A 15,599-nucleotide genomic window follows, 5' to 3' on the forward strand; every position below is an offset into this window, starting at 1 on the left:
TCCTCAGGACCCTCACCTGGGTGCCAGCCCCCCACGTCCCAATGTCCTCTTCCTTCTTCCCACCCCTTCCCCTAGAAGCTGGTCTCCTATAAGTTCAGTTCCAACCAGCAGACACCCACTGAGGGCCTGCTCTGAGTGGGACACAGTGCTGGGCACAGGTGGGGCAGGAGAAGGTGGGGTGACCCCCAGGGCCATCAAACAGGGTCTTCCCTTCACAGCTGAAATTACTTCAGATTCAAAGCAAAGCTGATACCCTCAGAGATGCTCAGAGGCCTGATGTCTTCCCGTGGTTTATTGGATATACAAACAGAATACAGATATAGGAACAAAGAGGCTGCAGGAACAGCTGGGGACCATCCTGGCACAGGCCCCGAATCCCAACCCTAGGGGCACTAGGGCAGCCACACATCTCCAGACATGTAGGGTGTAGGGCAGTGCTGGGGCCTGAACAACCTCATGTTCATGCCCTTTGGACCCAACAGCACAAAGTGGCATGGTGGTGGGAGGAGGAGGTGTGCTGCAGAGTAGGGTGTGGAGGGAGCCCTAGCCTTGGCTTCAGGAAGGACACTCTGGTTCAGAGACAGGCTCTGACAAGTGCGCAGAGACACAATGCACACGCACAGGGCCTGCATTTTCCAGTGACAGATGCTCTCCTGCTAAACAGTCCCATGAAGCAGAGAGCCAGGGATTGGCTGAGCCACGAAACTTACACTCAGGCCCCTCCAGAGACCAACGCTGCTGTCTCCTTGGAGAAAAGGCACATCACAAAGCCAGGAACTGCCCCTGCAGGCTGAAGGTACCATTAAACAACCTAGGGGTGGGCTGTCCACCAACACTGAGATGAATTGTGCTAGACCCTCGCTGAGAAAGTCATTCCTTCCCACCACCGCCTCACAAGAGCCAGCCTACCCAGCAGGAAGGGGAGTGGGGGTGGGGGTAGGTATGGAGCAGCCATGAGCCTGCTCTTCTAAATCCCTTCCTGAATGACAACGTCAGTAACAGAATACCAGGGCATCCCTCTTGTGGCTACAGGGGACTTGAGGGTCACCAAGCCCATTCCCTAGTCTCTGGGCCTGACCTCACAGACATCGGTGAGAGGATCTGGGCCTGGAAACCTACCCTCTTTGCTTCTGGGAAGTTCTCCTGGGTGGCTATACGCAGGCCTGCGTGTTGCAATTAAAGCCCCCTTTCCTTTTACTGTGTCTGTGGCTCTCCCGTGGTCAAAGGAGCCAAGAAAGAGAATGGGCCACCACATCCTGGCCCTGCACTTGGGCCCAGCTCTGGTCCCGGCTTCTCAGGAAAGCTCTCACCCCCTCCCCCAAAGCACGGCAGCCAGAGTCACAGATGTGCAGGGGCCGCTGCCCCTCATCTAGGGACCATTCGGGACCTTGAGCCAGGGATGGAGTTGAGCTCCCCAAGCCCTCAGCTGTGGTACTTTCCCATGTGTGGAGGAGGGGGAGCCCAGAGAGGGAGCCAGGATGGGCAGGTGCGGCCTGTTCTGGTCACTCTCTGTGCCTCTGCCTGCCGTTCCCTGCTCAGCACGGACAGCTCTCCACACCTTTAGTGCCTCCCCCACCCCCTACTGAGTCTGCTGGACACAGAAAGAGGTGGTCCAGCCAGCCCCAGCCGCCAGGCCTCAGGACCACTGGCAGGCACAGTCGGTGGGCTCCTGCACCGTGTAGGGCACCCAGGTGGCATTGGTGGCACAGAAGAGCTGCACGGAGCGCCGCTGCAGGCCCACCTCACGGCAGCACTTGCAGAAGCGAGCGTACGCGTTGATGTTGTAGTTGTAGATGCTGGCGGACGGGCACCTCCCATCGCAGGACACCAGGTTCACCTGGAGACGGGCAGGCCCGTGAGGCAGCTGTATAGCTCCCACCCCCAAAGTCCCCTCTTTCCTCATCCTTGGCTGCCCCCTCGACCCTGCTGTGTGGGTGCTGCCCCCCCGCCCCCCCCGCAACGTGGGTGCCACGCACGGGGGTGTTGCTCCTGCATTCATTCTTGCGGATGGTCATGCGGATGGTCACCTTCTTGCAGGAGCGCCCATCCTCTTTACCTGGGGGGACAGAGCGGGTGAGGCAGCTGCAGCTGAGAGGCACTCCGGGAGCAGGACAGGCCCGACTGGGGCAGTGAGTGCCTGCTGGAGAACCCTCTACCAGCGTTAGCGCCCCTGCACTAGAGCCCCTCCCCGTCAGGGGGAAAGCCTGCGACTCAGCACCCTGAAGGAGGAGGAAGAGGAGGCTGGGAAGGCAGGGGAGACAGAGGAGGAGGCCTGGTTGGCCTCGGGGGCTCTGGGCCAGGGAAGAGGAGGATTTGGACAAGGCAGGCTGCCTCCCACCCCAGCCCCAGAACCTGGACGTGTCCTCCCCTCTCTGAGCTTTAGCTTTCCTACTCTGAGAGGGGTTCTAGCGTTCAGATTCTGCAATTTCGGGAATGAATGGAAACCCCAGTCCCTGGCACGATGCTTGCACACAGCAGGTTCCTTCCGTTTCCTTATCTATCAAACAGGGCTGGGAGGCGCCCACCTCGCACAACTGTTACAGGGATGGAAACTGACGAGCCTGCAGTTTCCTCAGCCTGGACCACGCCTCCCACAAACAACAATCCTGTGCTCGTCCACGCCCGCACCTGCTCAAATATCTCTTCACCGAGGCCTTTCCTGATCTCCTTCTTGAAATCACAACATCCTCCCTCCACCCAGTCCTCCCTCCCTGACCCCTCCTTTGCCTTGTTTCTCTCCAGGGCATGGTCACCAGTCAGAGGCACACTTATGATCATGCTGGTGAAACATAAGCTTGAGGGCTTTCTTTTGCATGGGCTCTTTCCACAATTTCTCGTGAGTTCTGTTCTCATTCTAAATAAATCATCACTTTCACACCTCAATATGGATTTGTAAGTTTGTCTTCTTTTTCTTAATGAGGCCCCCCCAAGTTTCAGTCTCCATAAAACCAGATGCATCCATCCTAGTACATGTTTTACTGTGTCTCCCACTGCAATGTCAGCTCCACGTGGCCTCGTTTATGTGTCCACTGTGCCTAGAACAGGGCCTGGCATGTCGGTGCTCCATAAATATCTGATGCATGCACTCGCTCTGTGAGCCCAGGGTGCCCGCCGGAAATGGGGTGGAATCCTTTCTTTTGGCCTCTGGGCCTCACCACAGTGGATTTCCTGCCACATGGGCTGGAGGACTCCTGGCCAGAACTAAGTTCACTTTGTCCTCCCTCTCCGCTCCCAGGAGGCAGGAGAACCGAGGGTTGTCTTGGCCATGGCCCTCCGGGTCCTGGACTGAGACTGGCGGAGTGACCAGCGGGAGCAAAGCAGTGGCGGCACTGGGCGTTGGTGGGCGCGAGGTGAGCGGGCATGGCTGAAGCATTCCCATGCAAGCCCCGGGGGACGCGGCTCACCACCCACATTCACTGTCGGCCGGATGGCCTTCGCCAGAGGCAGCGGGGGTAGCACCCTCCCCTCCCCTGCCCCCATAGCGCAGGGCCACCGAGCAGAAGGGACATTGTTGGAAATAGCCATGCGCTGCCTGCCTCGGCCCCGTGGGCTTCCGAGAGGAGTACCTGGGCAGCAGTGGACACTAACCCGAGGAGGAGAGGCGGGGCTAATGGGGACCACAGGAAACAGGGTCCCCAGGGAACCTGGGGAGAGGGACATGGGTCGCAGGTCATAGGGGAGTACACAGGACATTCAGGAGACACGAGCTGTGGGTCAGAGATCAGCCAAAGAGGCACTGAGCCCAGCTTCCTTGGAGCATGTGATGGGACATAAAAGGGTCCCAAATCCTACCGCCCTCCCAGGAAGGGTCTGAGGGCCCTGGGGGAGGGGAGGCATGTGGGCAAACGTCCTAAGGCTATTGGGATGTGCATGCGTATGTGGTTGGGGGCTGCAGATTCCAGGGGCCTCGTGTGAGGACAGATGCACAGAGCTCTCCCTCAGGCTCGGTCAGGGACCCCATGGGCCTGAATCCCACCCAGGAGGCACCTCCAAGACAGGGTTCCTGACCACAGGGAGAATTCACGTGAGGGGCATCTGGGCTGGGGGTCTCGGCAGGGGCGGGAGGAGGCAGAGTGGCTGCTGAGTCACTGACCTCCTGGACCCAGGGTCCCCTGCCTCCAACAAGAAGCAGAGGCCTCGTGTTGGGACAGGGACATAAGCACTGGGGGCGGGGGGTGTTATTCCTTCATCTACTCACCCCTGAAGGGCCACTACCAGAGGTGCCAGTCCAGGAACCTGGCCCTCTCAGCCCGGCCACGACACCCTGTCCTCCCACCAGAGCCCCTCACCCCTGTGCCCACACCATGCTCACTCACATGTCCTGCAGCATCCTTCCAAGGAAGGTACCACCGAGCCCCCGACCTAGAGGGAGAACAGGGGAGGTGGGTGGAGACCCCGCCCCAGCCAGGAGCCACGATCCCAGCAAGAGGCAAAGAGTCCAAGAGTCTTGACTCTTCCTCCTGTGATGCCCCAGGGCGGGAGCTCCAGGCCCTGCTGGCCATCAGGCCCCGGCCAGAGGGAGAAGGGGCCCCCGGGCTGGCCATGGGAGAGACCCAGGAGCTAACCTCACTGATTGGGACACTGGCACTAAGGCTGCCCGCAGCCCCCAGTGTGGCTGGAGCCTGGGTTACCATGGTGTGGGGCCCCATCTTTCCAGTGGCAACTCCCCTCATGCCCCACCCCCACCGCCCCTGTTAGTGCTCCCCACACAGAGAGTCAGGGAGGGCAGGGGTACAGGGGCTGACCCACTTGGTCAGCGGCCTGGGCCCTATCTCAGCCTAGATAAGCTGCTCCTTTCCTCTGGGCTTAGTTTTCCCATCTCTAAAATGGGGGCAATGATCCCTGCTAGCCCTCCTCCTCTATTGTGACATGGATAAAACAACGCATGTGACAGTTCATTGTAAATCTGTGTGTGTGTGTGTGTGTGTCAGTATATGTGTATGGTTGATTGAGCATATACACGTGTGTGTACATGTATGATTTTGCATGTAGGTGTGTGTATGGGCGTCTGTGTGCATGTTTTCTAGGTACGATAAGAAATCTTTAAATGTCCAATATTAATCTCAGGAGCTTTAACAATTCAACAACAACTCCAAATCCTCCAGGAAATCCTTTCCCTTGAGTTGTGCCCACAGTGACAGCTGTCCCCACCAGTGCTGTTCCCGCCACAGGACTGAACTGTGCGTCTGTGTGGTGCATGTGTGCAAGAGTGCCTTGGTATGTGGTGGTGCGTGGTGTGCGCACTGGCGTGCTGAGGTGTTAAGGGCCCTGTGGGATATGTGGTGTGCGCGAGTAGCCGACTGCCTGTGTTGGTGTGTGAGTGAGTGTGCCTAGAACACGCGACAGTGGATGTGTGCGTGCACCTGCGTGTGGCTGTGTGATGTGTGAGGATGTGGGTGTGATGTGGTCAGAGCAAAATGCATGAAGAGAGGTGGAGCTGGGGTGGCAGAGCAGGTGTGGGCTCCAGGGACCCCCCCACACACATCCCTGCACATAGGACCTCCCCCCCTCACCGTACCCCGCCATGGGTAAGACCTCAGGTCATGCTGAGGGAAGGGGGCTGGCACTGACCTTGGCACACTCAGTCTCGTTGAGCGGTGGGCAGCTGATGGGTGAGCGGACCAGCACAGCCCCTAGGGGAGTGCTGCTGCAGTGGTGGCGGGTGCAGTCCGAGACCCACGACACTCCGGGCTGGAGGGCACAGAGGTGGGCAGTGGGGACTTGTGGCCAGATGGATGGCCTGAGTGAACTGACAGGGCACAGCTCTGAAGAGAGGTGCGGCCCAGGACCTGGCACTGCCCAGGACTCTGTCTGTGACCCTGGGCCCTGGTCCTAGGTGTCCCCTACTGGGACCCTTCCCGGGTGGGCAGTTAAGGGGCTGCATACCAAGAACAGGGAGGTGGTGCCGTTGGGGAAAGTGAAGAGGCAGGACACATTCCTGCAGGAGCCGCAGCAGGCCGCCAGGTCCCGCGGGTGCTCGTACTCTTGGTTCTGCAGGGCGAGGCAGGGCGAGAGGGGCCTCAGCAGTGCTCACCTCCCTGCCCCCGCCTCTCCCGCTGTCTGCTTGTCTCAGAGCCCAGAGCGCCAAGAGGGGCCCCTGCAGATGTGCAGGAAGGGGACTCCCAGCCTCCTGTCTCGGGCAGAAAGGTCGTCCTTACATCTGCCCTGAGCCTCCTCTGCTACGGTTCCCAGGCCCAGCCCCAGCGGACAAAGCATTTCCACCCTTTTCGGAGACAGCACTGCTCGTAATTAAGGGTACCAGTTCTCATTCCAGGTAAACCTCAATTTGAGTCCCAGTTCCTGTGGGACTTTTGACAAATGACTGGACCTCCCTAAACTTCAGTTCTCTCATGTGAAAAATGGGAATAATTATAACCACTTTTATTCAACTAACATGTATTTAGCCCTTACTAGGAGCCAGTCACTGTCCTGGGTACCAGGCATGTATAAGTGCTCGACAAAGGGTAGTAACACAAACACACAAACCAAAAGCACAGGGAAGATGCCAGGCACAAGTGAACGTGTGTCTCTCTGTCAGTCCCCACTCTCGCCAGGCCTCCACTCTGCTATTCCCTCTCCCAACCCAGCCCCATTCTCAGCACTTTCCACAGAGTTCTCTGTGGTCCGCCCTGATGCCCACGCTTCACACTTGTCTAGAGAGCTTGGGGCAAGCTCCAAGGGCCCTCTGACTCCTGGAGCACCTGGGTCTCCCAGGCCAGCCCTCCTGACCAGCCCGCCCCCACTGCACTGTCCCTACCGCACTGTCCCTACCGCCTCGCAGTGGACGTCACACAGCATGGAGGTGGCGTTGATCTGGTAGAAGCCGGTAAGAGGGTCGAGCATGTCGGTGCAGCGGGAGGTGTGGCACACGCCATCTGCCGAGAGCTCCACCACCGTCTGGCCTGGCTGCATCACCCCCAGCTCTCGGCTCAGACACACGGGGGCATTCACTGGATGGGCGTGCAGGGCAGCAACAGTCACCGAGAGCCCGGCCCCCACACCGCCCCAGCCTGGCTGGCCCCCCGTGGCTCACGCCCCCCCCCCCCGCTACCCCACGGCCTTCCCTTCCCCACTCACCGCACTCGTATTTGGCGCAGCCACACACGTTCTCCATGCTGTGCATGAACTCCTCATCCAGCTGGGACTTCTCCCACTGGGTGGGGCAGAGGTGGTCAGCACCCCGGGGTGCAGACGCCCAACCCACCCCGGGAGCAGTCTGCTACCTGGGCCCCTCTGTCAGTCGCCTTCTTGTAGCGTGCAGGGAGGGGCTGGCAGGCCTGGGGGCCCCTGGGACCCTGTTAGCTCAGTCACCCTCCTGCTGAGAGAGCAATGCCGTGTGGCTCCTGAGCCTCCCTCTGAGGAGCACTCCCAGTGTCCTCTCCCGGGGCCTCAGGCCTCTCCTGTCATCCTGAGCACCCACTGGCCACATCAACAAGGGACCGTTGCACAGCTTGTACTATTTCCCTTCCTCCTTCACCAGTTGAAGGGAGAAGAGGATGGGATGGGGGACAAAATGAGAGGAAATGTGTGCTGGGGTGGGGGGAATACATATAATCCAGAAAATTATGTAAAAAATGTAACTTTAAACGTAACTTTACATTTCTTAAAGTATTTCACTTCCCCCAGTGGCTGTGCAGCCTGGTGATTAAGGGCATGGTCTCTGGGGTCAGATTTCCTGGGCTCCAATCCTGGCTCTGTGATTTACTAGCTACATGACCTTAACTTTAGTTTCCTTGTTTGTGTAATTGAGATGATTACAGAATTAACCTCATTGAGTTGTCATGAGAATTAATAGGATAATATACATAAAGGCATAGGAAAGTTCCTGGCATGTAGTTAGCTCTCAATAAACATTAGCTACTGTCATGAGTATCATCATCACCATCATCATCATCTTCACCATCTCCATCATCATTACAGAACCACCATCATCATCATCCTCACCATCCCCACCATCACCACCATCATCATTACAGGATCACCATCATCATCATCCTCACCATCCCCACCATCACTACCATCATCATTACAGGATCACCACCATCATCATCCTCACCATCCCAACCATCATCATTACATGATCACCACCATCATCATCCTCACCATCCCCACCATCACTACCATCATCATTACACGATCACCACCATCATCATCCTCACCATCACCACCATCATCACCATCATCATTACACGATCACCACCATCATCATCCTCACCATCACCACCATCATCACCATCATCATTACAGGATCACCATCAACATCATCCTCACCATCCCCACCATCACCACTATCATCATTACATGATCACCATCATCATCATCCCCACCATCTCCACCATCATCATCATCATCATTACATGATCACCATCATCATCACAGGATCACCATCATCATCATCTTCACCATCCCCACCATCACCACCACCATCATCGTCATCACCAGCATCTTCATCATCATCGTAGACTTAATCCTCACCACAACTATGAGGCATGATCATGCCCACTGTGCCCAGAGAGCAGACCTTGGGACAAGAATGCTGACTTGCAATTGAAGGCTCTTTGCATAGATTAAAAGGATAGGGTCTCCAGGGGAAGGGGTGGATAGAGAGGAGAGGAAAGTGGGAGGCAAACCAGGGACGGTGGGAAGGGGCATGGTCTCCATACCAGGTGGCACCGAGGCACCAGGATTGTGTCGCAGTCACACTCTGAAAAACAGGGGGGCCAGGACACACTTCACCAGAGCTGTCCAGGCGGAAGTCCCCCTGGGCCTCCCAGACCCCTCACTGCAGGAACAGCCCCTCCTCCAGCCTCCCTCCATTTTGCATGGGGACTGCAGCTCCCCTGGTTGGTCAGGTGGGGCGGTGATGGGTCCTAACACCAAGCTCCACTCTGGGTGTGGGGTGAGGATAAACTGGCAGATGGACCAATCACATGTTCCCTTTAATCATCTGGACTTCCTCCCTCTCTGGGCTCTGGAGCCCATACTAGAACAGATGTGGGGCCTGTCCAGGAAGGAACATGGCAAAGGAGTGAGGGAATTCTGACCATCTGCATTTCTCAAATATATGTTCTAGCAAGCTCAGCTTTACTACTCTGAGCCTTTGCCTGTAAGCAGGTCCAGCTCTAAGCTGTGAGGCACCACGAGCAAACGGGACACACCAGCTCTAGCTCCAGGGTGAGGAGACCTCAAGGTCAGAGTGGCTGAGAAACACCCTTCTGGGTCACTCACTCCTGCAGCAAACAGTTTCAAGTGCCTACTCTCTGCTCTGTGCTCTGGGGACAAGGCAATGAGTGAGACAGACCAGAATCTCTGTCCTTGGGAGGTGTACATTCTAGGCCTGGAAAAGGACAAGCAAAAGATCCAGATGCAAAATAGAGTTTCTCAACTCTTTTTTAAGTAGCATTTTTACATGAAGTTCACTGGTGGTCATTATTGATCACGGGCACTCCCACCTGCTTCCTAAAGGGATTTGAGGTGGATTTTAACAAGAATTATGTTTACTATCAGGCAGTTGCAATAAAGACTTTTTAAGATGGAAAAGAACTGGCTTTTTTTCCTTTTTTCATCCTGGGGAGAAAAAAATGTAGGGATGCTTGGCACTCAGAGACAGGGGCAGAGGGAGGAAGGTGATTCGGGTGGCTTCCCTCTGATGACTCTGCAGGGACAGACTCTGAGCCAAGTTGACAGTGGTGGGGCTGGGCTCCCCCCTCCTCATGGTGACCTGGGTCTCCGCCTTTGGGGAGGGGCGTCCCTGCCCAGGGACTTACCACAGGACTTGTAGGGGCAGCAGCGGTCTGGGCTCCACACCTCCACCAGGGCAGTGCCCAGGCCACACTGCACTTGGGGGCAGCGGAAGCTCTCACACTCTGCATGGGAGGGGAGGAGGGGACACCTTAGTCACAGACGCCTTGGAGCATGAATCCTCAGAAATGCAACATTGACTAAGGAGGGGGCACCCCCAGCTCCTCCTTAGGTCCCTGCAATGTCCTCAGACACCCTCCTGAGGAGAAGTCTGTGCTCCTGAAGTCTCCCATAGAACTAGGCCGACAGGGAAGGTTTCCCTCTAGAGGAGAGCACAAGCCTTCCCACCCTGCGGGAACCACCACTTTGTAGCCCACCCCGAGCCTGGGGCCTCAGCCAATGCTACACTCTCGGGCTCACACTTCCCTTCCTACTAGTCTCCAGGCAGTCCCCTCTCGCTTTAGGATTCCTCGGCCATTCTCATCCATTGAGAGACCAAGGCGAGGAGGGAGGCAATCTCTAAGCACAACTTTTTGGTGGGGAGGAGAGGTGCAAGGGTCAGCGCTGAAGGTGAACGACTGCGAGACTTATGTGATTTACTACTAAAAAGTTATTGGTATATATATATGCATATATAAGGATTATCAATTGGTATTTCAAAAAATTATGAGGTGGAGGGGGAGAAGGACATTTGCATAGTGTCGAAGTAATGGGTTACTTTCTGGTGGAAAGAGGAAAAATCTAAACGTAAGATGAAGAGATCTGACAGTCACCACCCTGAACCAGGGCCAACATTAACATCAGTTACAGTGGCTCAGCCACATAGTATGGTCTCCCAATGTGATGTACTATGAAGCTCACGTACTGTCTAGCCAAAAATTTTTAACCTGAACCCACCAAGTCTTAGATCAAACTTCCAGTTTACAGGAAGCACAAAGGGCAGAGGAACAAGATAAACAGTTCCAAGAGGAAGCAAATGGATAAATCCAGAAGGTGGGACTTTCTGCTGGACCACAGCCCAAACTCTACAACTTAGTATCACACAGAAAAAGAGCCCTGTGCCAGATTAAAAGATATTTAAGAGACATAATGTTAACGTGTGGCGCTGGATCGGATCCTGGATTGGACAAGCCAGGGGAATCATGGACTGTGTATGCTATAACTTGAAAATTTGTTAAGAAGGAAAGGTAAAGATCATGTTTTCCCAGCCAGCTAATAAAGAGCATGTACAGTATGACCTCATTTTGGTAAACACACATACACAAAGGCATAGAGAGTATCTGGAAGGATGTGTACTGAAGTGTTGACAGGGGAGGATCTAGGAGGTAAGAAGATAGGATTTTCACTTTTTTGTATCTGCTTGGACTTTGTACTTTCTACCGGGCATATATAGTGCTTTTGTAGTAAAAGCATAATGAAGACTGAAGGTAATAATATCAATAGGCCTCCGTTTATTGAGCACCTACTGTATGCCAAGGACCGTTAGGTACCTCACCCGTATTATCTCTAGCCTTCACAACAGCCCCTCATGGCGCATACTATTATCACCATTTTACAAATGAGGGTCCTTGGCTCAGAGGGTTAGTAACTTGCCCCAGGCCACACGGCTAGAAATGGTAGAACTGGGACTCAAACGATGACTGACTGACTATGCCTGTCCTCGGTCCACGTCACCAGACGACCTCCCGAGAAATACGGAGAGGCACGTGAACAAGAGAGGGAGTCTGAGGAGGAGCGTGAAGACAGAAGCAGAAAGAGGAGAGAGAGGAGGCAGGACGTTGACCCTCTGCTCAGATCAGCTTTGTAAACCCTGTGACAAGTGGCCTCTGAGACCCCAGGTGGAGCTGATTTGTCAGTTGGCCTCATCTTTTGGGGAACTCTCCATGGGAGCCTACATTGTTTCAAAGTGAGTTCTTGACATTGACCCAGTCAGGGTGGCCCTTGGGGTGTCCTGGCAGGTGCCCCTCACCTACACTGCTCTGTGCAACTCAGGTCCACCTCACGTTTTTCCTATAGTCAGTGTGCAAAGCAATTTTTGTAAATTAAGTTAAATTTAACCTTTTTGTTAACTTTGACCCATTAAGTTTGCTTCAAGTCCATAATGCTGGCTGTATTATCCTTAATAGGTACTACTACGGTTCTATGTACACAGTACACACTACAATAAGGTACTATGTACACAGTACATAGTATGTACATCGTGCATACAGGTACTACGTCCTGTAAAAATATCAGGAAGGGCCCACTCTTATTGATCATCACAAAGTAAAGAGCCTCAGAGGCTTCAGCATGAGGGTCTCCTGGGATGCAGCCTCCAGGAGCATGTTCTGTGGGAACAGTGGTGAAATGGACTCTGAAGCGGGGGCCTTGAGTCAGACAGAGAAGGAGGACTGAGGATCAGTGCTGGGAGGATTGGAGTGGCCTAAGCATGTGTCCCTCCCCCTGGCCCCTGGAGACCTCCATGGAGGGGACCTCTTCATGAAGCCTCAGAGCCATGCATGTCACAGCCTGGAACCCCACCATCCAGCTCGCACGGCCTGTCCAGCTTCCCTGGGTGGGGCCTCCTCCTCACGGCCGCTCCACGCTTAGAGCTTGCCTCCTGGGGGCTCCCTGTTGCTTCCTGTTCCACTCTCATCCGTCCTGGGCCAGGACTTTGTGAAGGGGCCCCGTGACACAGAAAAGGGCCCCTGGAGCCCCTTCCAGATGTGGCCGCGCGTCCAGCCAGGACTCACCACACTGGTAGAGGGGGCAGCAGAGCTCGGTGGTGTTCCTGTCCACGGTGAGCACCTCCCCTTCCTGGCACTCGGGGATCGGGTCAGGACAGTCGCCACAGGCTGAGGGGGAGAGGGCCATGGCTGTCATAGGCAGTCCCCCTCAAGGGGGGCTTGCTACAGAGCAGATTGCTGGGAGGGGGCACCCAGCTGTGACATGAGCTAGACTAACAGCAGTGTGTCCTGGTCTCCTGTGACCTGTCCTGGAGTCAGAATCTGGAAGTTCTCCCACATGTCCACCTAAAGTCTTACACTGAACAAGCACCAGCTTCCTCATGCTCCGTAATCTACGGGGGGGAAGTGGAGATCAGTTTCCTCTTCCTCCTACCCTTCTTTCTGGACAGGGATCTCACCCCTCTTCCTGTGACCACCCTTCCCGAAGACCCCCCCCCCTTTCCTCCCAGCCACCCAAGGAAGCAGGGGTGAGGAAGAGGGTGGCTGTGACCCAGCTGTGCATGTTAACATCTGATGGCATGTCCACCCACCGCAGAAGTAGGAGGTGCAACACGAATCCCCCAGGCGGCCCGCAATCAGGGTCTGGTCCTGGCGGCAGCTGGGGACCCGCTCCGCCTCGCACAGGGCTGGGTCACACTCTGGGGAAAAGACAGAACTTAGGCTGGGAGCAGACCCTGCCTGGTCATGCCTGGGTCCCCATCCCCGCTCAGCCCTAATCTCCAGCCAGAACCCAGTCCCCAGAGCTGTCCCTGCTCCCTCACCCCAGCTGCCTCACCCCGGCTGCAGGGCTCCCGGCCCCCGGGCGGTAGGTGTACCCCTCTCCCACCCCGGACCTCTTACCGCAGCTGTAGCTGGGGCAGCAGGAGTCCTCCTGGAAGTGGATGAGGAGCCGGTGGCCTGGGTGGCAGGTGGGGGCAAGGCCCTCACACAGAGTCTGGTTACACACTGGCCCAGGACAACAGTGCCTGTCACCTGGAGGCCGGGACTACCCCCAGCCTCCAGCACTGCCCAGCCCCTGGACACCCGTCCCCGTTGCTTCCCCCAGTCCCCAGGACCCATGTTTCTGGAAGGGGTCTCTGATGGTCACACAGAGGGTCCAGGACTGGGACAGAAGAACAAAAAGAGTTAACATTCATTGAGATGGGCCATGTGCCAGTTGCTGTTCTAGATCAGTATTAACTTCTATAATTCTCACAACAACCCAGAAGGTGGGTAGTATTATCAGCCTCGTGTTACAGGAGAATCGACTAAGGCACAGAGGATGTGAAAAGATCTGCCGAGGTCATGAGGCTGCTGGGTGGTGGAGGAGGAGTCCATGAGGCCACCTGGCTCCAGAGCCCGTGACTTTAAGCCCCACCCCTCACTGACTCAGAAGGCTCAGCCCCTGCCTCCCAGGAGGGGTTTGCCACACCCCCCAAAGCACCCTCCAAAGCACCCCCCACAAGACACTTTGGTTTGCCAAGGCCTTGTCTTAGCCATCAAGGTCAGTAGGCAGAGCTGGAGCCTTCTAACTGTCTTGCAGGTGAGGTCCAGGGAAGCGAAGGGTGGGACTCACCGCAAACAGTCCCCAGGCAGCAGGGATCCTCGGTGGGCAGGAGCAAGGCCACCTCCCCAAAGCGTGGGCAGCTCTCAGGGCGGGGCCCCGGGCACTCCAGGTCCACCGGGATGATGGTATCCGGAGCTTGGCACAGGTGCTGGCAGCATCCACTGAGGGAGCTGTTCCAGGCCTCCCCCAGGGCCCGCGGTACCCCCGTGCTGTCGGTGCAGGCTGCAGCAGGGGGCATGGCAAGGTGCAGGGGACTGAGAAGCGTGGGTGGACCCAGACTGTCCCAGGTGAGACCCTCACTGGGACACTGACCACCCCCAAAGCAGACTGGAGGGATGCCGATGGGCCTCAGCCATGGGCAGCAGGAAGGTGAAGGAGACCCTAGGGTAAAGCCAGCTTTGGAGGGCCCCACCTGGGGAGGGGAGGAACCTACCGCATTTCTCCTCAGGGATGCAGAGCGCTGAGTGGCGCCGGTGCAAGATGGTGCCCTCAGAGCAGACACAGCCCTCGCCCAGCACCTGGCACTGCTCCGGGTCCAGTGGGCCCAGCAGCCCATCCTGGCACGTCTCGGGGGCCTCACAGGCGGCCACACATGCCTGGTACATGGAGTCACTGGAGCACAGGAAGGCTGCAGGGGCACAGCGGCACCAGGCCTATCTCAGACCCCAGGCAGGGTGAGGAGGGGGCTCAGAGCATCAGCCGTGCCTCAGCGGACAGTGCAAAGGGGTTTGCTGTCATTGCCTCCTTCCTCTAGGTCAGGAGTCAGGAAAGCACAGCCCACAGCCCAAATCTGACCTGCTGCCCGTTTTTGTAAATAAAGATTTATTAAAACACATCCACACCCATTCATTTACCTATTGTATCTGGCTGCTTTTGCACTGCAAGGGCAGAGCTGAGTAGTGGTGACAGACACCATAGGGCCGGAAAAGCCTCAGATATTTACTCTCTGGCCCTTTATAGAAAATGTTTGCCAACCTCTTGCTCTAGATCAGTGTTTTCAAACTTGACTGTAAAAACTAGACTTTACGTTGTGGTTCAATACACATATGCATGTAGAACGGTGGTCCTCAAACCTGATTGCAAAGGAGTCACTTGGGAGGTTTTGAAAAACCATTGCCGGGACCCCACCGCAGACCAAGGGAATCAGAATCTCTGACTGTGGGGCCGGAGCTTTAACACATCCTGAGGTGCCCTGGGTGATTTCAAAGGGTCACTGGGATTGAGAATCACTGATACATTGAAACAAAAAACTTTTTCACGAAATAATACTTAATCTTTCTAGGTGCAGTACACACTAGTATTTTCTTTTCTATTCTATTGCATTTTTTAATGCTAGTGCTGACCCCCAAAACTGATTTCATACCCACTGAACTGGGATCCACAGTTTGAAAAACACTAGTCTAGATGGTTTTCTCTTTTCATCCTTTATCGGTCATAATATAGGTGTGGTCTTCCCGGGGGCTATTTCCAGAATCTCTGGATGTGTTCACATTTATAAATCAAACTACTGTAGGCAGTCCACCCCTGCCAACCCCACTAATACAAACTTACTGGGGGTGGGACAAGGTGGATCTCACTTCCTTCCT

General features: G+C 55.7%; 1 protein-coding gene across 1 annotated transcript in view; it reads right to left on the reverse strand.

The window, feature by feature from the left end:
* Nucleotides 1–299: 299 nt before the first annotated feature.
* OTOG (otogelin) overlaps nucleotides 300–15,599 on the reverse strand; it is a 94,083-nt gene continuing 78,783 nt past the window's right edge. Inside the window, exons 43-56 of the mRNA XM_014786825.2 lie at nucleotides 14,447–14,641; nucleotides 14,023–14,235; nucleotides 13,308–13,412; nucleotides 12,998–13,105; nucleotides 12,474–12,575; nucleotides 9,768–9,866; nucleotides 8,664–8,704; nucleotides 7,078–7,153; nucleotides 6,772–6,950; nucleotides 5,887–5,991; nucleotides 5,572–5,691; nucleotides 4,317–4,362; nucleotides 1,977–2,056; nucleotides 300–1,837 (exon numbers count right to left, since the gene is read on the reverse strand). Coding sequence (XP_014642311.2) covers nucleotides 1,637–1,837; nucleotides 1,977–2,056; nucleotides 4,317–4,362; nucleotides 5,572–5,691; nucleotides 5,887–5,991; nucleotides 6,772–6,950; nucleotides 7,078–7,153; nucleotides 8,664–8,704; nucleotides 9,768–9,866; nucleotides 12,474–12,575; nucleotides 12,998–13,105; nucleotides 13,308–13,412; nucleotides 14,023–14,235; nucleotides 14,447–14,641 — 1,670 coding nt within the window. The 3' untranslated portion in view covers nucleotides 300–1,636. The remainder of the gene's footprint in view (nucleotides 1,838–1,976; nucleotides 2,057–4,316; nucleotides 4,363–5,571; nucleotides 5,692–5,886; nucleotides 5,992–6,771; nucleotides 6,951–7,077; nucleotides 7,154–8,663; nucleotides 8,705–9,767; nucleotides 9,867–12,473; nucleotides 12,576–12,997; nucleotides 13,106–13,307; nucleotides 13,413–14,022; nucleotides 14,236–14,446; nucleotides 14,642–15,599) is intronic.

This window comes from Ceratotherium simum, chromosome 7 (genome assembly GCF_057802395.1).
Source record: "Ceratotherium simum simum isolate JZ-2026a chromosome 7, ASM5780239v1, whole genome shotgun sequence".
Classification (NCBI taxonomy): domain Eukaryota; kingdom Metazoa; phylum Chordata; class Mammalia; order Perissodactyla; family Rhinocerotidae; genus Ceratotherium; species Ceratotherium simum.